The sequence below is a fragment of the Limulus polyphemus genome, unplaced genomic scaffold, assembly GCF_000517525.1.
Source record: "Limulus polyphemus unplaced genomic scaffold, Limulus_polyphemus-2.1.2 Scaffold157, whole genome shotgun sequence".
Taxonomy (NCBI): Eukaryota; Metazoa; Arthropoda; class Merostomata; order Xiphosura; family Limulidae; genus Limulus; species Limulus polyphemus.
In genome coordinates this window covers 36,533-59,237 of record NW_013665767.1, presented here as the reverse complement: position 1 = coordinate 59,237, position 22,705 = coordinate 36,533, and the positions used below count along the sequence as shown (strand labels likewise).

At 34.7% G+C, this 22,705-nt stretch overlaps 1 protein-coding gene across 2 annotated transcripts in view; it reads right to left on the bottom strand.

Moving 5' to 3' along the window:
* Positions 1 to 22,705, bottom strand: part of LOC106476617 — a 94,649-nt gene that overhangs the window by 54,081 nt on the left and 17,863 nt on the right. The window contains exons 2-3 of one of the 2 annotated variants that reach the window (XM_022381329.1): positions 18,011 to 18,125; positions 6,410 to 8,910 (exon numbers count right to left, since the gene is read on the bottom strand). In XM_022381329.1, the coding sequence (XP_022237037.1) occupies positions 6,410 to 7,073 (664 nt within the window). In that variant the 5' untranslated portion in view covers positions 7,074 to 8,910; positions 18,011 to 18,125. The remainder of the gene's footprint in view (positions 1 to 6,409; positions 8,911 to 18,010; positions 18,126 to 22,705) is intronic. The other variant, XM_013937265.2, reaches the window with a different exon arrangement.

Genomic DNA, 22,705 nt, shown 5'->3' with positions numbered 1-22,705 from the left:
CAAATCGGTCAAGAGACGACGGAGCTATGAGCTAAAAGTTTGTACTTTAAAAACTCGGAGCCATTCTATGAGCCGCTATGCCGCGGCTAAACAAAAAGTAAAAGATTAAGCATAATAGAATACTTAATAATGATTCGGATAATCTGAACTTTGCATATCATCAATAAATAAATATATGTTTAAATGAGACAAATTTATAAAATTAGTATGATGATAAAATTTAATAATGTATACGTAGATAAATGTTTTTTTTTTATTTCGCGCAAAGCCACACGAGGACTATCTGCACTAGCCGTCCATAATTTAGCAGTGTAAGACTAGAGGGAAGGCAGCTAGTCATCACCACCCACCGCCACCTCTTGGGCTACTCTTTTTACCAACGAATAGTGGGATTGACCGTCACATTATAACGCCCCCACGGCTGAAAGGACGAGCATGTTTGGTGTGACAGGGATTCGAACCCGCGACCCTCAGATTGCGAGTCAAGCGCCCTAACCACCTGGCCATGTCGGGCCTGTAGATAAATGTAGAGGCGTCGCTAGGCGCTGACACACGGGGCCCGTGCCCCTATTCTATTTAACAGTACCCAGAATCCCCAGTTGGTGTTTTGAAAAACCAGAATAGAAAACTATGATCGATATCATACAGAAACGCCGAAACTTCCCGCGCCTATGGATCTGAGCCTCGAATCTTTAAAACACCAAAAGACGTTTCTGCATAAATGTCATAATTACAGTATTCAATATTTTATTTGTTTAGCATTATTGCTATAATTACGTAAAAGTCCTCTGAGGAAAAATGAGCTCTGACAAAGACCACCAATCTAAATTGTAACAAGGTCTACAGTGTGAATTATCGTTAAAATATATATCTTATACGTATACTTAAATGACTTCAGTCTATTTCTATAGTTAGTTCAAAAGTTGGCCTACTTTAGTCGCATGTCTCACACACAAAAACAAAAAAAATCTAATAACCTAACGACATGTACGGTTTATTCATTCTGGCCTTGATGATTATCCAAACACATGCTAAACTCTACTTAGTAACGGTAAAGCTTCTACTATACAAAGTCAAATAAAAGTTGGAACTCAGCTTTTGGTGGAGAAAGACCGACTTTCATGGTGCAATCGAACGTGTCAGTCTTTTTTTTTAATTTATTCCCTTTTTTAATAAATTGTGTAAAATGTTTACCATCCATCTCAATTTGAAAAACTGTTGATTATTATAACATTCTTTTACAACAATTTTCCAAGGTAAATACGTAATTATTTCTATATAAAATCAGTCGTTAAGCTTAAGTACACATATTACCTTAGTTGTGTAAACAACTACGTCAAAAACAACGTCCGTGAACAAATAAATATCCGTGTAGATGAAATGGAATTAATATTGCAGAAACTATTGACTAAGATGCATATTTTCATTGACAAATATATTTAACGCTAGAATACGCAGAGATAAACAATGAAATCACTACTGTGCCTCTTTCATAACTTTAATCACCAAAATTCGTTTCTTTCAAATTTCGCATAGAAAATTAAATACGTCTCTCGCTCAAAACATGGGCTGCACTTTGGCGTGTATTGTATACTAATCGCTACGTGTTTGGTTTAAAACGACGTTTGAAAAATGTATTATTTTTGTTATAGTAAACAAAATAGTATGCAATTAACGAAAACAAAATAGGTAGATATATTGCTGTCTATCGTCACTCAAAATGTTTTTTCTTTATTCATTTATTTATTTATTAAAGATAGACGAGATAACATAAAACGATGACATCAAGCACCTTTGTTTTGAATACTACATTATTTCTTAGATGTAGTAGTAACGTTTGTAGCTCGTCCCTGCTTGTTAGTAGCGTAAATTGTTACATTCTCTTGCGGTTAGCACGCTCGACTCGCAATCTGAGGGTCGCGGGTTCGAATCCCTATCCCACCAAACATGCTTGCCCTTTCAGCCGTGGGACGTTATAATGTTACGGCCAATCCCGCTATTCATTGGTAAAAGAGCAGTCCAAAAGTTGGCGGTGGGTGGTGATGACTAGTTGCCTTCCCTCTAGTCTTTCACTGCTAAATTATGGACGGCTAGCGCAGATAAAAGCTCTCGTGTAACTTTGTGCGAAATTCAAAACAAAACAAACCTCTTGCGGTATTAACCCCTTTCACTACCTGCGGGACTTTTTACCTGATCGTTGTCAGACGATTCTTGTCGTTAAAGGGGAGTCCCTGGGGAGGAAACAGTTAATCAACTAGTTTTTAGGGATCATTCACCAATATTCAAATATTATCCATTTAGTTCAGTAAATCTAAGCTCATTTTTCTAAGATCTTATGATGCGCATGTGCAGTAATTTCTTTTGTATATTTTTTGCATGTTTAGAATAATAGCATTGAATTTTATCTAATGATTAATAACATTCCTGCATTCTACATTTACGGCTAGTACTTGGTTATAATTTTTATACGTGTGTTCGAGTACATATACACGTGCATGTCAGGTTAAACTTGTTCTACAGGCAAATATATACCTGCTATGCACACACGAAATTAGGTAGCAATAGACAAGGGCAAATGTCGGATATTTCGTTAATATGTATTAAAACCAACAAATAAAAAATTAAACTTTATATAACTACTATCTTGTTAACAAAACTATTTAACCTTCTATGCGCATATATCTTATTAACAAACTTAATCATTTATGGATCTATCTTATTAACAAAACTATTTAACCTTCTATGCGCATATATCTTATTAATATATGCATAGAAGGTTAACTAGTTTTTTTAGTAAGATATATATATGTAGAAGATTAAGTTATTTTATCAATACAACAGATGTATTGAAGTTTACCTAAATTCATTAATAAGACAGGTCTATAGAAGGTTAAACAGTTTTATTAATAAAATAATGAATACTAATAAAACTTATTAGATATTATAGAAGTTTAAACACTTTGGCTAATGAGATAGATGTACTGAATTGTAAGTAGTTTTATTAATAAAACAGATACATAAAAATTTAAGTAATTTTGATCTAAGATAGATCTATGGAAGGTTAAATAGTTTTATTGATAAGATATTAATCACAAGATAGTTGGAGTAGTTTTGTTAATAATATAGATATATAGAAAGTTAAATACTATTATTGATAAGATATTAATCATAAGATAGTTGGAGTACTTTTGTTAATAATATAGATATATAGAAAGATAGGTGCATTTGTTAATATATTTCCAGAACCAGAAACTAAAATATGGAATTCTACAACATTCCGATGGTGTTACAAAAAGTATAATACACGTACTGGAAACTAGTCTACCTTATTTTTAACGGCAACGTTATAATGTCTGCATAGTTTAAATCAATTAGAATGAGGATAACAGTCAATATTAATAACTTTCCAAAGCAGATATTTAATATTATAATATTTCTGATTGAAGAAATAAGTGTGCCATGGAAACTATTTAATCACAAGTAAGAAGTTTCTCTATATTTTATATTTGTAGGTCTTAATACATACTGTCCTAATTTCGTGTGTGCATAGCATGTATACATTTGCTCGTAGAATAAATTTAACCTGACGTGCACGTACACACAGGTATAAAAACTATAACCAAGTAATAGCCATAGAATGCTGGAAAGCTATTGATCATTAGTATATAGTTTTACATGTTTAGAATAATAGCATTAAATTTTATCTAAAGATATTTCTCCACAATGCACATCATGAGATCTTAGAAAAATTAGCTTGTAGCTCGTCCCTGCTTGTTAGTAGTGTAAATTGTTACATTATCTTGCGGTATTAACACTTTTTACCACCTGCGGGACTTTTTACCTGATCATTGTCAGACGATTCTTATTGGTGAACGGTAATCCCTGGTGAGGAAACAATTAATCAGCCAGTGTTGAGGGATCATTCACCAATAATCAAATAACACCATTTATTTGAGTAAGTATAATTCACGTTACTACTACATCTAAGAAATAATGTAGTATTCAAAACAAAGGTTTCATGTCATCCTTTTTATGTTATCTTGTCTATCTTTAATAAATAAATGAATAATAAAAAAAAGACAACAAACATTCAGAATGTCCATAGACAGCAATATAGTGTTTTGGTTTTTGTATATTGTACGCTGTTTTATTTACATTTCTACATATATATATATATAACTTATTAAGAAAACTATTCATATTATTATATCCAATATCTTATTCACAAAACCATTTAACCTTCTATACATCTGTTTTATTAACAAAACTACTTACCTTTAATACATCTATCTTATTAACAAAACTACTTAACCTTCTATACATCTGTTTTATTAACAAAACTACTTAACCTTTTATACATCTATTTTATTAACAAAACTACTTAACCTTTTATACATCTATCTTATTAACAAAACTACTTAACCTTCTATACATCTGTTTTATTAACAAAACTACTTAACCTTTTATACATCTATCTTATTAACAAAACTACTTAACCTTCTATACATCTGTTTTATTAACAAAACTACTTAACCTTTTATACATCTATCTTATTAACAAAACTACTTACATTTATATACATTTACCTTTCTAAAAACTCCTTAAAATTATATACATAAATATATCGTCATATAAACACCTAAGCAAGTTTTTTATTTTTGTTCCTTATCATAGATCTTTGTAAACTATTGACTACTACTCTATTATGAAGCTACTATACAGTTTGTAGTTTAATATATGTGCTGAATCACCTGAATAATTAAATAAATATTCGTTATTTAATTCAATTATAAAATATCACTGGAACAAATTGGGCAGTTTCAACTTCTTCAACTTCCAGTTCCCTTTATTTTGACTTTCTCATGAAAATACAGAAGGTAGCGAGTGCAGAGTAAACAGTAAGATGTCCATTGTTTCAGTATTCAACAACACTTCTTCCAATTTATGCACTTTCGGCTAAATTACATCTTTCATTAAAAACCTACATAAGTTTGATATTGTTTACATCCTAAGATACGTAATTATGAAATTTTTATTAATATTTCTGATAATTACGAGTTACAAAAAATAGATCCTTACTTAGAATGATTATTTAAAATGTCTGATGAAAAGGAAGTTAACTACATAGATCAAAAACTAACTTTAATGTTAATGAAGCCGATCCTGTGTAACAGACTAAAAATACTTAACATTCATATATATCAATATACCAGAAAAATGTAGACCAACGATGATTAAAAATTTAGCTTATTAGTTGCATTTTGATCAAGCATTACTACTACAGTACTAATCATTAAATTAGTTTATTAGTTGTACATTGGTCTGGAGTTACTACTACTACAGTACTAATCAGTAAGATAGTTCATTAGTTGTACTCTGGGCTTGTGTTACTACTACTACTGTTACTACAATTCTACTCATTAAGATAATTTATTAGTTGTACATTGGTCTTGTGTTACTAAAGTTCTACTCAGTAAGATAGTTTATTAGTTGTACATTGGTCTAGTATTACTACTACTACAGTGCTAATCAGTTGGTCAGTAAAATAGTTTATTAGTTGTACGTTGGTCTAGAGGTACTACTACTACGGTGCTAGTCAGTAAAATAGTTTATTAGTTGTACGTTGGTCTAGAGGTACTACTACTACGGTGCTAGTCAGTAAAATAGTTTATTAGTTGTACTTTGGTTTAGTATTACTACTACTACAGTACTAATCAGTAAGATAGTTCATTAGTTGTACTTTGGTCTTGTGTTACTACTACTACTGTTACTAAAGTTTTACTCAGTAAGATAGTTTATTGGTTGTACATTAGTCTAGTATTACTACTACTACAGTGCTAGTCAGTTAGTCAGTAAAATAGTTTATTAGTTGTACGTTGGTCCAGAGTTACTACTACTACTACAGTGCTAGTCAGTAAAATAGTTTATTAGTTGTACTTTGGTCTAGTATTACTACTACTACAGTGCTAGTCAATAAAATAGATTATTAGTTGTACTTTGGTCTAGTGTTACTACTACTACAGTACTAATCAGTAAGTTAGTTTATTAGTTGTACATTGGTCTAGCATTACTACTGCTACTGTACCAGTCAGTAAAATAGTTTATTAGTTGTACATTGGTCTAGCATTACTACTACTACTGCACTAGTCAGTAAAATAGTTTATTAGTTGTACGTTGGTCTAGCATTACTACTACTACTGTACTAATCAGTAAATTAGTTTATTGGTTTTACATGAGTTTAAACCCCCTTAACTTGTTATCTAAGTAAACATTATACAAACTGGTTGCAATACGATAAATATAATTTATTATTTAAGAACAGAAGCAGGTAGAAATTTTATAAACATATGTACATCTTATTAGAGAGCCCCATGCTCCAAAAAAGTTGAGAATGCGGTTGAAAACTTACCGATCATTAACAGTGATACAGTCAAGTGCTCTCGGCCCGTTGCTTTAAGTGCTCCAAGTACTGTTCCAACAATGGCGCAGCAAAGTCCTACAAATGCAATCATCACAATAAACCATCGAATGCTAACAGTTTGAGTAACAATCACACCACAACAGTGCTTGGGTTCATCGCTTTCGGAGGCTGCAGCAGCAGTATAGGTAGTTCCTATAGCCGGGGGTCTATTCCTTCCTCGTGGAGGAAAAGGTCGAAATCCACTCCGACCACCTCGTACTGACCTTCCCGCATTAGGAGGTGGACAGAGTGCAGTCATAGGTCCGGCGGGTACATAAACAGGGGGTCCATGGGGTATCGGAGGTGGAGGTGGAGGATGCGTTGGGGGAGGTAAACGTCTATTGGAAGGTGGGGGGAGTGTAGAATAAGGTGGGGGTAGATGTGAGTTAAGAATATCGGGCAAGACGTCTGGATTAGGGGTAGTATCCACTTGAGTATACCCATCTACTGGAAGTTGTGGGTTTTCCCGTCGATCTCCACGTTGTGCCATACTGTTTTCGTTAACTTGACGACCCGTGCCTCCTCTCCTTTCGACGCCAAGGGCGGAGCCAGGATTCTCACTGTTTTGTTGGTTTCTGATAAGGCCGTCTCCTGCTACCGTACCTCGGGCCATAACTTCCGACACTACAGGTGGTCTACCCACGATAGACGTTTCAATTAACCTTATAAAAGATTGTCGCGAACCAACATTTTTCTGATCTGGTTCAGCACAACCCCTGGGGTTAGTCAAGGTAGCTGCGTTCCTTGGGGTGCGTCTTCCAGGAGAATTCGAAAAACGACGCCTCCTCGGTGGTGGTTTTAAAGTGGCGCGAGAACTAGAAGGCTCTGTACAACAAACTGGTGTTTTTACAGTGGTGCCAGAACTAGAAGGCTCTGTATGACAAACTGGTGTTTTTACAATGGTGCAAGAACTAGAAGGCTCTGTACAACAAACTGGTGTTTTTACAGTGGTGCCAGAACTAAAAGGCTCTGTATGACAAACTGGTGTTTTTACAGTGGTGCAAGAACTAGAAGGCTCTGTACAACAAACTGGTGTTTTTACAGTGGTGACAGAACTAGAAGGCTCTGTACAACAAACTGGTGGTTTTACAGTGGTGCCAGAACTAGAAGGCTCTGTACAACAAACTGGTGTTTTTACAGTGGTGACAGAACTAGAAGGCTCTGTACAACAAACTGGTGTTTTTACAGTGGTGACAGAACTAGAAGGCTCTGTACAACAAACTGGTGGTTTTACAAGTGGTGCCAGAACTAGAAGGCTCTGTATGACAAACTGGTGAAGAAGATGAGTTTTCTTTCTCTGAAGCTACTACACCGCACTGAGCTGTGTCACTATAAAACACACCTATCTTTTGTATTTTGTATTTTTTGCGAGCAGCCGTAGATCCTTTTCCGTCCCTATCACACTCAAAATCACCAAGCTCTTGCCTGTGGCTCGAGCTACCAACCACATTGGGATCGTCCCGCGACTCACTAGACCTATCGACTTCCGCACTGAAGCCACACCCCTCAGTGTCCGGCCTCTTGTCCTGGCGAGCTGAAAAGTGACCTATCTTTTTGTCGAGAGCTACAGACTGAGAGGCTGCATGCGAGGCATCACTGTTTTCATTGGATATTAGGTTAAGGTCAGTGGTAGCAGAACTATCCTCTTTAAATAAAAAACTTCCTTCTAACCTTCCGCTGTCGATGTCGCAAGAAACGTTGGGGTATCCCCCCGGGTCAAGTACAGTGGACCCCTGTTGCTCAGACCAATTCTGGGGCTCGACTGAAGACCCACATGTATATGAACAGCTTTCTTCAGATTGGTCTGTATCACTGACACTGTACCTTTCTGGTACGTTCGAAGCTGCAGCAGTATCGAAGCATGACGCCGTCAGAGTTTTCACAGGGACGTAGCGTTGCCTAGGTCGAAATATTTTTCTTCGAACGGGAAGTGATTTGCTGTAGTCTGTCAGACTCAGACTCTCCTTTTTCTCATGACTAATTTCGTCACGACTTCGGGTCAATTTTCCCACTGACTGCTTCACCAAACCCTCACAATTTGTTTCTGCAGTACACTCATCTTCGAACGCAATATTAACTATACCACCATGCAACTGCTCCCACCTCTCTCTTGGCGATAATGTCGATGTCGTCGCTTGAGTTGGCTTCTGATTGGTCATTTCTTGGCAACGCGATCGCTCTCGTGGCTCCATCTCGTGTTCAGATTCTTGTAAAAGCTGCAATAAACTAAAACGCTTTTGGTTCGTGTCGGCATCCTGTTTGACGACAGCAGAATCCAAGGCACTCATCTCCGGCGTACGTTTTTTTTTTCTAAAAAAACTACCCCGACGGAGCGTTACAAATAGATAATGATTTAAAGGCTGAAGGGTTAGCAGCTCACTAGGTTCAACGCCCTTTCTTCATTACACCTGGCCAACAGCAACAAGATAGGTGTGGTGGTCACTCGCTATCTGAAGGAGAAACAAAGAATTAATTCACGGAGCTCCACTACCCTGAACTGAGTATGTTTGAAAACTGAATTAATTAAATTGTAGTTTGATTACAAATTACATTTATCTTTCCTTAACTGACTTTACTGAAATTACTTGCCTTATATTTCAGTAGGGAGGGACACTCCGTTAAAATAACAGTCATATTAGTCAGAGACAGCTGCTGTTAGTTAGTTGTTAACTAAACTTCTTACGAAGTGTTTATTGCAAAAAAATTAAAACTGTAGCTTGGGTGACTGATAAGAAAGATATGTGGAAAACTGACTTTCTGTGTTTGGAAAATACAGCAATTTTGCTCAATGGTGGTTAATACACTCTAAAGTATTATTTGACTTGTCCTACAGTAACTTCTTGTTTTGCTAAAATTCACAATTGTGGCGATAAAGGAGAAATGAATTCAAATTAGTCTGACGTCTCACACCAAAAATCACCTTTGAAAATAGCCATACAATGTTAACTCGAAAACTTATGTTGCAGCCTGTTTACTTTGTATTACTTTTTGAGATTATTTTATAATCATAGAATAAAAAAATAAATATGATATAATGGAACAATACACTACTGAGTATTTTAAAAGAAAGCTATTCACTCAGCAAATGTTTTTCGAAGTTGAGAAACTCTACTAATCCTAAAACTTTTTAGGGATCAGACGTTAGTTAAGTCAGTAGTAATAAAACCATTTTACTTAAACTTAATATGCGAATCATTTAGAAACTTCTTAGAACAGTAGCTTTGTGACCCATGATCAGAAACCTTGGAATTTAAAACAACTTGTTGAACATACATCAGTGGTATAGTTAGGCAATACCTAGCAGACAAGGATACAAGACTACGCATTTACGTATTACAAAATACATGTAAAAAATAGGCCTAGTTAATGGTATTAATGTTGTAGTACAGTCAAAGAAACTAATAACCTCCCTTCGTGTGAAACGTGAAATCATTGTTTTGTTGTTAGGCCTAGTTAAGGGTATTAATGTTGTAGTACAGTCAAAGAAACTAGTTACCTCCATACATGTGAAACGTGAAATCATTGTTGTTGTTGTTAGGCCTAGTTAAGGGTATTAATGTGGTAGTACAGTCAAAGAAACTAGTAACCTCCGTGCGTGTGAAACGTGAAATCGTTGTTGTTACTTCTGCAGAATGATAATTCGTGTTCGTGCTATTTTACAAAAACAATTCCAACTTCAATATTTTCACCCATTAATAAACATATTCCTGTAAGCTACATTCAGTCGCTCGGCTTGCATGTCCATAATTCTTTAAAATTTTGAGTTATTGCTGTGTATTTTAGAAAGATTGCTTGTGTCTGTCATCTATCGACTGCATTTTTCGTCTGGACATACTTCCTCTTTCGCCATACAACCATCATTAGCCACTCCCTACTCCTGAAATAGTAATGGCTGCTATACTGTTAGGCCTGTGGGTGAACTGTGCCAAACCATTACGGCTATTCAAGTATCAATCTGCTGATATCTGTAAATTCAGCACCGTGATGTTTCGCTAGCCCCAAGCATTCACGCTCAGTTGAAAGCCGAGATCAGTAGAAACGCAGGTCTGCGTACGTCAACGACTGCTTTTGACAGAACATCAATTTCACTATATATGAGAAAACTCATTAAATGCTGCAGTGAAGCGATAAAACGGGGTAGGGGCGACAGAAACCTGAAAAGATTTTGTATTCAACCAAATTTTTCAGCAAAGTACGAACTGTTTCAATCTCACATTGCAATATATGTTATTACTGATTCTTCATATGTTTAAATGTTCGCCTCAATAAGCTGAACACAGATTTCAACATTAACGAAATATGCGATGAAATTTATTGTCAACATCTAGAAATATTAGATTCTAATGGCGTTGAAAGACATGCCGAACTAAACTTTTAATAATTGTTCACTTTTACATTTCACTGTTTGTAATATTTGTATTTATACATAATAAACATCATAGTAAGTTTGTAATCTTTGTATTTATACCTAATAACCATGATAGTAAGTTTGTAATATTTGTATTTATACCTAATAACCATGATAGTAAGTTTGTAATATTTGTATTTATACCTAATAACCATGATAGTAAGTTTGTAATCTTTGTATTTATACCTAATAACCATGATAGTAAGTTTGTAATATTTGTATTTATACCTAATAACCATGGTAGTAAGTTTGTAATATTTGTATTTATACCTAATAACCATGATAGTAAGTTTGTAATATTTGTATTTATACCTAATAACCATGATAGTAAGTTTGTAAACTTTGTATTTATACATAATAATAATCATAGTAAGTTTGTAATCTTTGAAATTATATATAATAACCATCATAGTGAATTTGTAATTTAATATATATAATCATTACAATGAGCTTGTCATCTTTACGTGTACACAAAATAATCATAGTAAGTTTGTCATCTTCGTAACTATACATAACAACCATAATAGTAAGTTTGTAACTTCTGTATTAATATATAATAACCATCATAATGAGCTTGTCATCTTTGTAATTATACGTGATAACCATCATAATGAGCTTGTCATCTTTGTAATTATACATAATAACCATCAGTAGAATAATCCATACAAGAGTAGGGAAATCTACTATGGTAAATCGTCTACTGTTAGAAAACGTAGAGACAAAGTACAACAGCGAACTCGAGAAATAATAAATCCTCAATGTGGCAGTTTCCAATTAATGCCCATTAGTAAAACACCCAAATTTTTCAAGTGAAGGACTTAGAGAAAATGTTCAGGCCGAATAAACGAAGGCGCTTGAATTAATTTTAAAATTACCCTATGACATACTCAATAGGTCTGGCATGGCCAGGTGGTTAGAGCGCTCGACTCACAATCTGAGGGTCGCGGGTTCGAATCCCCGTCACACCAAACATCCTCGCCTTTTCAGCCGTGGGGACGTTATAATGTGACGATCAATCCCACTATTACTCGGAAACGCTTCGTTTTATTAGAGTAAACAATGTGAATATTTATAACTGTGTCTCCAGCTTTATTATTATTATTGATTATAGCTTTACAAGCTGCTACAGAAAAAACGGCTACGAATATTTTACTGAAACCTGGACAATTGTGATGAATGCAGTACTGAGAATGTTTGTTTGTTACGGATTTCGCGCAAAGCTACACGAGGGCTATCTGTGCTAGCCGTCCCTAATTTAGCAGTGTAAGACCAGAGTGAAGGCAGCTAGTCATCACCACCCACCGCCAACTCTTGGGCTACTCTTTTACCAACGAGTATAACGGTGTTTAAATGGCTTCTACGTTTCTGCGATGCTGGAATGGGTTCGAAGAGCTTATGTTTGTAGCGAAGAAGAACCTAGAAAATTTCAGAGGGTGGAAATATCGACTTTCAAAAATCAACATAAAAATAGTCCTACAACCTTCGCTGGAGTTTGTTTAGTAGCTGTTCATAGATTTTGGTACAGTATATCTAGCCATTTTTACTGTAGGCTTCGTTGCTTGAATGGCTTCGAAGAAAAACCTGGCCAGTAGCGATGAAAAAACTGATAAAATTTCTCCTTCTTTTTCAAGAATCAACATAAAAATAGCTGCATGATCTATGTAGAAGTTTTTAGTAGGTTTGATCAGGTTTGAATAAAATATTCATAGCCATTTTTCTGTAGGCTTGTGAAACAAGAATAATATGGGATAATAATAATAATATGAAGAACAAATGGATGAATTTTGAAGTTTTTCTAACAATCGGAAAATCATTTTTTTTTGTTGCTATTATCAATATTTAGCAGCCTTAGCAATTGAAATAGAAGGTCTTGAGTGTTGTTTCAAGAACAAGTCTGATTTTTAAGATGGTTTTTGCACGTATTTTCTATTAGAATTTTTGCGAAGTTCCAGGTCGAAATTCATTATGAACCACTATTGTGGTTCATGCTAGTTTTTATTATTATTTTTGTTCAGCATCTCTGTAATTTGTATCTACTATTTACTCTACAACGAAATGTCGCTAAATCAGCAATGTAGAGCAAAATGAATAATCCATAATGCTGACATCAAATACACAATACCTTGTTGAATGGGGCTCCGTAAAAGGTCGTGGTTTGTGCACTTTGACCCCCATCTGTGCACATAGGGTAGATGTGGTTATGTATGTCAAAGTTGGTAAACCCCATGTACACTGCAGTGTCACAATAGGTTGACACGTGCTTTGGTTTGTTTCAACTGGTAGAAAAGTGTACCATTATTGTACCGATCTAAGGATTCGATCTTTAACACAGCGGTTTAAAACCAGTGTTGTAATCAAACTGGACAACAGTTTTTTACGTTTGTTTTCAAATACAGAGGAAAAATATTTCAAACGAAACCTTACTCAATGGTGTAGCTATTTTGAACAGATGGATAGAGCCAAATATACAGAGAGCTAATCGTACTTTATACAAACGATTTGCATATGGAGAAAGCTTGAGAAACCCTGTGCTAGAACATTGTTGCCATCGTGTTGCCATTGGTACAAACTGTAGCGCCACAAACGACAAAATATATATAGTTCAAGCGGATTCCCAAACATTCTACAATGCAAAGCTGCCACGAGCTTGACACACATGGCTGGAAGAATATGTCACTGCTCGAGTTTCACACACATGACTGGAGGGATATGTCACTTCTCGAGTTTGACACACATGGCTGGAAGAATATGTCACTGCTCGAGTTTCACACACATGACTGGAGGAATATGTCACCACCCGAGTTTGACGCACATGGCTGGAGGAATATGTCATTGCTCGAGTTTGACACACTTGGCTAGAGGAATATGTCCCTGCCCTTTTTAAAAAAATGGTATTTTTATAGCGAGGTCGTTGATTCATGTAAAGCCAAAGGACACAAATTTCGAAGACGAATGCTTTAAGTGTTCTCCGTACATGCGGAAAAACTCGAAGAGCAGAGTGTTTCGGAAATTATTGGGCTCCAAAATACACCCATGACAATCCGGAGCAACGCTTTCATCTGTAAAGTGAAAGCTATGGCTACGAAAGGAAACTCCCATGCAAAAGACTATTGTTATGAAGATGAGCATATCTCTGATTACCGGGACTTCAACCTTAGGTTACTGGCTAACAAGACCAGTGCTATCTAAGAATACAAGTCGTCCCCATCAATTTCATGTCCCTAAGACGACCCAAGAAACTGGAATTAGAACAGTCTCAGTACAGCTCCAGTTAACTTTAGTGCTTTTGAAAGTCGAAGTTCGCGTGCAGTAGAAAGTCTGTCAAGATGAATGGTTTAAAACTGACCTCATATTGTTTGTTAAAAAACCAGAAATTACGATGTCGAGTAATAGTTCGTAATTATGGTAGTCAACTGAACACGATTGCCTCTTGATGAAGTAGTTCCAAGAGCTGCCTGCCACATCGTTCTTACACCGTGCAATTAACCCTCTGTGATATAAAAACTGGTAATGCTATTTTGTAGTTATTTTAATTTGAGCTTAGAACCATTTTTTTATTTATTTACAAAAGCGAACGGAGATGGGTGTTTACCACCTGGAAAGGAATATGAACAGTTCTTCAAGTCTTAGAAAAAAGGCTCAAGTCGAAGAAGAATTCAAAAATTGACTGTTCTTTAAGGACTATACCAGACAATAAAGGATTTTTATTTATTTACAAATAACGTGATTTTTTTTATTCCCAGCCTCCGAGCTATGCTATAGATGACTGACTTTATTATATATTGTTAGTGCAACTTTATATAAGGTGTTGAGCAGGTTAAAATTCCCTGGTGGCAAAAATACAACACCCAGAACACAAAAGCTTTGAAACTACTAAATATATATCATTTCTGACGTTTTCTCCTTTAGAATTTCCTCTAGAAATATATCTTTGGACATGCCCTACCTATATATTTACCTTAACAATTCCTTTCACAAGCTCGTTTGTGGCAGCATTAAATACACTATCTGACATACCCGTTCAATGTACGGGAAAGACAGAGGACTCCCAAGAGTGACATGGGGAGAGATCAAATTCAAACGATGACTCATCTTTGTTACTTCCTGGATGTTCCGCGTGGTATGCAAGATTTGGTGACAATCGGCCCAGCGGTTCGTCATTTATAAACGCGCACACACAGAGAGTTTTGTCAAATAATGGTTTAAATTCTTGCTTATGCGCTTTTACTTGCTTATGAGTTACCTAAATGATCTAATCCCACAACAAAGTCGTTCAATAAAGTTCACAATAGATCCTTAAGCCTGTGGAAACGTACGTTCAGCTAACCGACCACGCGCTCTATGTACATAACAGACACTTTACATAAACAGCATAACATCTTCGCTCTAGCCCCCAGTGGCACAGCGGTATGTCTGCGGACTTACAACGCTAGAATCCGGGTTTCGATACCCGTGTTGGGCAGAGCACAGATAGCTCATTGTGTAGTTTTGTGCTTAATTACAAACAAACAAACAAACAAATATTCGCTCTAATATCAATAGCTTTCTGTGAACATTAATACAGCTATAGTTAACTGTTTTCTTAATGTGTGTTTTTTTCTCTTTTAATAACTGTATCTGGAATCAGATTTTAACATACATAGTTTGTAATGAAATGATTTTTTATCGTAGTTGTTATGTATTTTATCTTCTTTTGATAATACTTATAAAAATATTATGCATAACATTTTTTCATTCTACGTTTGTATATTGATGTTAATTTTTCAATAGATTAAACGTGTAGTTCGAGTATTCCAAGTCAACAAGCTTGAGTTCTTTTTGAACAGATAAAATTTAACAAAATGGAAACGTCAGATTCTGCCGGGTTTAAAAAAGTTGTATGCACGTTTCGAAATACCCTCTTTGGTTTCACAAAATTAGTCTTGGGAAAAATGTGGTAAAGTTATCTGCAGGATTAATTGATGCGCTGAAGATTATTTTTTTAATTGTGAAACTAGAAACCGAAACCTAAACTTAGATGTTAGATTAACGGAACCTTTTCTCAACCCCACTTTTGTAGAAGAACATTGTTTAGTTAAAAGTAATTGTAAATTTGTTTTTAAGCTGAAATTTTACGGCTTGAAAAAATGACTGAAAATATACAATGACCTTGTTTATTTGTTAACAAAATCTTAGTTCTGATTGGCTCATCCCATGTCGCCATCTTATAATCGTTTCTGTTTGTTTTATCAGTTTCCTTTTGCATAATATCGAGTTATTATTTCGTATCTCCTGTAACTCTATTCATAACGTACATTCTTTGTCTTTCTTTAATCTGAAACATTTCATTTTTTTCCTTATTACGTAATATATACACACTACTTTACTCCCTCTTGTTCTCGTTTACATTACACATCGTATATTTCGGGCTCTTGTAACATTTATGGAAATATTCCCTTGAAATATATATGTTGCCAGGAATTGAGATGAAGATTGTTTCGTAAAACGTTGCCCACGGAATTCTTCTTTCTTTTCAGATATTTTAACAATTTCATTGTATATTCGCCTTTAACTTAACCCTAACTGTTCTTCGATTATTGTTTACAATCGCTGAATACACCTTTCAAATGTTTCTAAGTGTGGTTAACCTATTTAATATAACTGAATATGTAATCAAGTTTCACAGTAATATTCACGAAACGCACAGAAATATAAAATTAACAGCGAACTTTACTGAAAGTGTCAGAAATTAAAGTCGTATAGTTTTCGTCTTATATTGATATAAGGTAAATTGTTTCTTTATTGAGTTTCTCGCAAACTTATACGAGGGCTCGCCGTCTTAATTTTGAAGTGATAAACCAGAGGGAAGGTTGTTAGTCAACATCGCCAGCTATTCTCTTTACCAGCGAATAGTAGGATTGACCGTAACATTATAACGCCCCCACGGCAAAGAAAAAGGATGTTTGGTGAGGGGATTCGAACCCACGACATGCAGATTGCGAGCCCAGTGGCACAACCACCAGGCCATACGAGACCTCTAGTAATAATCCTTAAAGCTTAAAGTCGTATTGTTTACATATTGACTTAACGGCCAAAGGTCAGAGATAGAAATCGCATAGCTTCCGTCGCGATCTAGAGTTAAGGTCAAAAAAAAAAAAGTGTATCTGCAAAGAAATGTCGGCAAAAAAAGAAGGTATTTATTTCCCTTTTTACACAATTATCGGACAGGCTTTATATGCTTATCGGCAAGAAAAAGATTAGGGAACAGGAGAATAAAGATTGTGCGGTTGTCTGCGGTTAACGTTTCTATTGACGGTGTTTGTCTACTGATGCGAAAGCTGAGCCTGTATGACGGAAGGATCGATTTCTACAGTTTATTAATATTAATATTCGAAACTTTCTCTTTTCTACCCCAGTGATACAAAGTTTCTAATTAATTTTAACTCCAGGTATTCAACCTCGAGTATTATGCTCCTTTCACAACACACACACACATACATATATATATGGAATAACAATTCTGAAAGTTTGTCAGACTTTTGTGTAAATGATGTAACAAAACTGTTGTCAAGGCATCAAATACACTTCAGACACACGCACCAGTTTACAATAGAACAACGACAATGGGATAAAACATTAAGATCAATTTTGCTTAACTCTCATATTACCGACTTGTTTTAAGATTTTTCCACTGCCGGTAAGGTTCATATATTACAGCAAATTGGTAGATTTTGTTGTTAACATATTACCGACTTGTTTTAAGATTTTTCCACTGCCGGTAAGGTTCATATATTACAGCAAATTGGTAGATTTTGTTGTTGTTGTTTTTTTTCGCGGCGGTATGTCTGCGGACTTACAACGCTAGAAACAGGGTTTCGATACTCGTGGTGGGCAGAGCACAGATAGCCCATTGTGTAGCTTTGTGCATAATTACAAACAAACAACATCCCCCCAAAAAAGGGTGAAATTAGTTATTTGATATGTTAAATATATATAAATGACCGCAACAACAATTAGTTGTGGCGTTTTTGTTGATTTTGTGTGTTATTAGAGACCCTGTAACCACTAAAATCATGGACCCACAAGCAATTCGGTGCATAAGTGGTTTAGAAAATTTGAAATACAATAATTCTAATGTTAAGAAACTATAAAAACATACATACATGTTCATAACTTCAAGTTTCACGGCTGTAATACAACTCCCATCATTCTCTTGCCAAACCACTCAACCGCTCATTGCCTTCTTACCTACAACGCTAAAATCTGGGGTGGACTCCACTAAAAACAAACAAATATCAGGAGTCGTTAACTATGGGTTAAGAAGTTAAATGCCTTTCGCGCGTATTTTACATAACATTATCTACTCTAAATAACAAAATCTGCGGTACTTGTACAGAGCTAATTACGAACATATGACAATGGATGATGATGCAAGTGACAGCATTCTAAAGATAATTCCTTTAAAAACAGAATAATTATCTGAAATTTGAATTTATAATCTCGCACATTAATCAAACGTTTCATTTGTTAGTGAATCTGTCTCGATAATTAGACAGTATAGATAAGTTTTCCCCTGCTTGTTTTGATTACTTTCATGAAATACGGGACTAAATCATGCAGATTTTTCAGGTTCTGAAGTTACTCGTTCATTAATCTTTATTTCTTTACAAAATGTATGCTAGCTTATTACATTTCATCACAGTGCATCTTCAGTTTCAGGGTTAACAAATGAAATGCCAGCACCCTGACATACTGATATACAAATTATTGAAAAAATTAAATGACTTAAAAACTCGAACACTTTCAAAGAGTGGTCTTTGAACCATTTTTCGAAAGCGACTGAGTTTTTGGATCATTTATGTGGAGCGTTCTCAGTAAATGGGATAAGTCTGCCTATAAAATTGTATTCTTAGCCAGTAGCGGCGTCACTGCTTGGACTATCCTACCATCCAGACTTCAAGTGCCCAAGAAAATATGAGGATTTTAAGTTTACGGCTGCAACTTGAACTACATTATCACAGCATCCAGAACACATCGTCTTAATAATTAATAAAACTAAAATCTTATTTTTATTTGCAACATTGCATTATAACTTATTCCTCCGACATATACATATATATATATAGAGAGAGAGAGAGAAAGAGATGGAGAAATGAGCCACCTGCCTTCATATCCATCTCCATGATTTTTTTCAGGAGGAGTGGGCGTTTCTGAAATCAGTAACACATGTAGGCCTAAGTAATCCTGAGTCAGTAGCATTGCAGTACCACATGATTCAGAGCAAAGTTCATGTCAGATTGAAAGTGATTATGGATATAAAAGTATAACGCCACGTTCGCCAGTTTTCGCAGCACTCAATTTAATTTTCTGCGACTATCAAAATGCAGCTTTGATTCAAAAGGGGGGAGGATGTTGCTGCTTCATAAAGGCTAAAGGGGGGGAGGGTGTTGCTGCTTCATAAAGGTTAAAGGGGGAGGGTGTTGCTGCTTCATAAAGGCAATGCTTTATTTCTCAGACACTTAATTTTTTAACATTAATTTGTACTTAGCTGTTGTAAACGTCGTATAATATAGGAGATAGCAAGATGATATAAAACGGGCAAGCGCAGTCGCCATCTGATGGCAATACTATACCAACCAAATTGACCTTCCTTTAAAAACAAATTGGATATATACATATTTTTAACACAAATCAAACTACAGGATCATTTGAATATTTCCTACCGGAATGTTTATGTAATAAAATATATTTATAAATTAAATAAGAAAAAAAAACATAAAGCTTTTATTATAGCTCTGTCTCAATTAAACATTGATAGAGAAATTGAAGACAATCTAAGAACAAATTTTGTCTTTCTTTTTATGGCAAAAAAAATTATTAGCTATTTTTACTGCAGCGCCAGCTATTATTTAAATGTCATAAATATATGCTCAATTTGAGGGAAACCGGCTTTACTTTTCCTACAGCACCAGTGGCCAAAATATAAAAATAGCTCACCCTGTAATAAATAAAATAACACTTTGAATTATGAGCATACCTCATTATCTCTTGAGGTCAAAATTTAAAGATACAATCTCATCAAAAAATAAATTGTTTGCCATGATAAGATAGTAACGTGAGAGATAATGGTGTAGCAGAGAGACTGGTATTTGTTTTGTTTACGTTATTTAAGCGGCTCAAGCATGACTTTGTAAAAGGACGAAAGACCGCTTAAAACTACTCGTTACTGTACAGCAGTTTCTTTAATTGTATAAACTACAGGCTCACATAATTTCTGTAACATCACTCTAACAACAGCTCCTACAGTGAAAGTAGAATTTTGGACAAAGAATTTTATTATATGTTAAGCGAAAACATTAAATTGGCTCTAGTGAAACAAAAAAAAACACAATTACATAGTTATTACTTACCAGCGATATTTGGTTGAAACTATTTATATAGAAATTTGAGACTGGTTTTTACGATTCATTTTAGACCTTTATAAACCTGTTCACAGAAAACTGGGTACCGTGTTTTTTTTATACATGGTTGTTACTCACCAGTGATAACTTGGTTGAAACTATTTGTGTAGGAATTTGAGATTGGTTTTTACGATTCATTTTAGACCTTTATAAACTTGTTCACAGAAAACTGGGTATCGTGGTTGTTTTCGAATTGTGCAACATGTCAATACTTCTGTGTTATTTTCTATAAACTAGACCTAATATTTATATTCGGAGCCTCACAACACACGAACATAATCTTTTCTGACAAGTAGAAGAAATTGAAATAGTTTTATTTGAAAAGAAACATGTTTCCTGTTCAAACAAAACAGGAATTTGATGAGAAAAGCAGCGCTCTTTTAAAGTCATCAAGGTGTTTTATGTTACTTATGTTTGCAGGGTCTATCATTTTATGTTACTTATGTTTACAGGATCTATGATTTTATGTTACTTATGTTTACAGGATCTATCATTTTATGTTACTTATGTTTACAGGATCTATGATTTTATGTCACTTATGTTTACAGGATCTATGATTTTAAGTCACTTATGTTTACAGGATCTATGATTTTATGTTACTTATGCTTACAGGGTCTATTATTTTATGTTACTTATGTTTACAGGGTCTATCATTTTATGTTACTTGTGTTTACAAGATCTATGATTTTATGTCACTTATGTTTACAGGATCTATGCTTTTAAGTCACTTATGCTTACAGGATCTATGATTTTAAGTCACTTATGTTTACAGGATCTATGATTTTATGTTACTTATGCTTACAGGATCTATGATTTTATGTTACTTATGTTTACAGGGTCTATTATTTTATGTTACTTATGTTTACAGGATCTATGATTTTATGTTACTTATGTTTACAGGATCTATCATTTTATGTTACTTATGTTTACAGGATCTATGATTTTATGTCACTTATGTTTACAGGATCTATGATTTTATGTTACTTATGCTTACAGGGTCTATCATTTTATGTTACTTGTGTTTACAGGGTCTATTATTTTATGTTACTTATGTTTACAGGGTCTATCATTTTATGTTACTTATCATACATTTATTTCCTTTTAATTTATCCATTCAACCTTTTAAATTTTAATAAAAAACAAACCGACAACTCTCAGTTTGTTGCCGCAAATTTAAACGAACTAGGCATAAAGTAGATCTTCCAAACAAACAAACTTAATATAAAACGTTAAAGTTACCAATCATCTGGCGACAACTTTACAAGAAGCATTGACATTTCTTAGGCTGCTTAAAGATAATCGGAATTTTGAAAGTAGCTCTAAGCTCAGATGTTAGTTTATAATTTGTTTGCGGGTAACTTGACAATATACAGTTTTACGTAGTTTTGCTAATTACTTATATACTGCAACGAATTATTATTATGAGCAAAGAATCAAATAGGTATGTTTGCACACACACTCGTACTCAATATTCTGCCGATTAACTACAAACTAAATACCATTAAAATTGACTTTTAGTGTCTGTGGGTTGTAAAAAGCAGACATGTTTACACATGAACAGGCGCTTTCATACTCAATACCCTACCGACTATCTACAAGGTAAATACAATTAAAACTTGAGTTTTAGTTTCTGTGGGTTGTAAAAAACAGATATGTTTACACACGGACAGACGCTTTCATACTCAATACTCTACCGACTATCTACAAGGTAAATACAATTAAAACTTGAGTTTTAGTTTCTGTGGGTTGTAAAAAGCAGATATAGTTAATACCCTACCGACTAACTACAAGGTAAGTGCAACCATTAGATCAAGAGTTTTAGTTTCTGTGGGTTGTAAAAAGCAGATATGTTTACACACGGACAGACGCCTTCATACTTAATACCCTACCGACTAACTACAAGGTAAGTACAACCATTAGATCAAGAGTTTTAGTTTCTGTGGGTTGTAAAAAGTGTTTCGTAATGAAAATTTAATGTCATTGATTTAAATACTAAAACATAAAGTACAAGATTAAGAGAGGAAACTACTGAAAAACACAATTTTTGAATGACGATGGAAAGGAATGAACCTTTTATTACTGCTGGTGTTATATGCTTTGTTTTGAATGAAGATAGAAAGGAATGTACCTTTTTTCTATTTACTTGATGGTGTTATATGCTTTGTTTTGAATGAAGATGGAAAGGAATGTACCTTTTTTTCTATTTACTTGCTGGTGTTATATGCTTTGTTTTGAACCCAGTTATTATTTCAATACAACCCTTCTAATTAAAAGAGATGATTCAACTGGATTAGCTGGTATTCGAAGTATCTCAGTAATGACATAAAACGCGGAGATATCTAAACGAGCCTGGCTAACTATATTTTTTTGGATACAGTTGATCCCCACTCCCCTCAG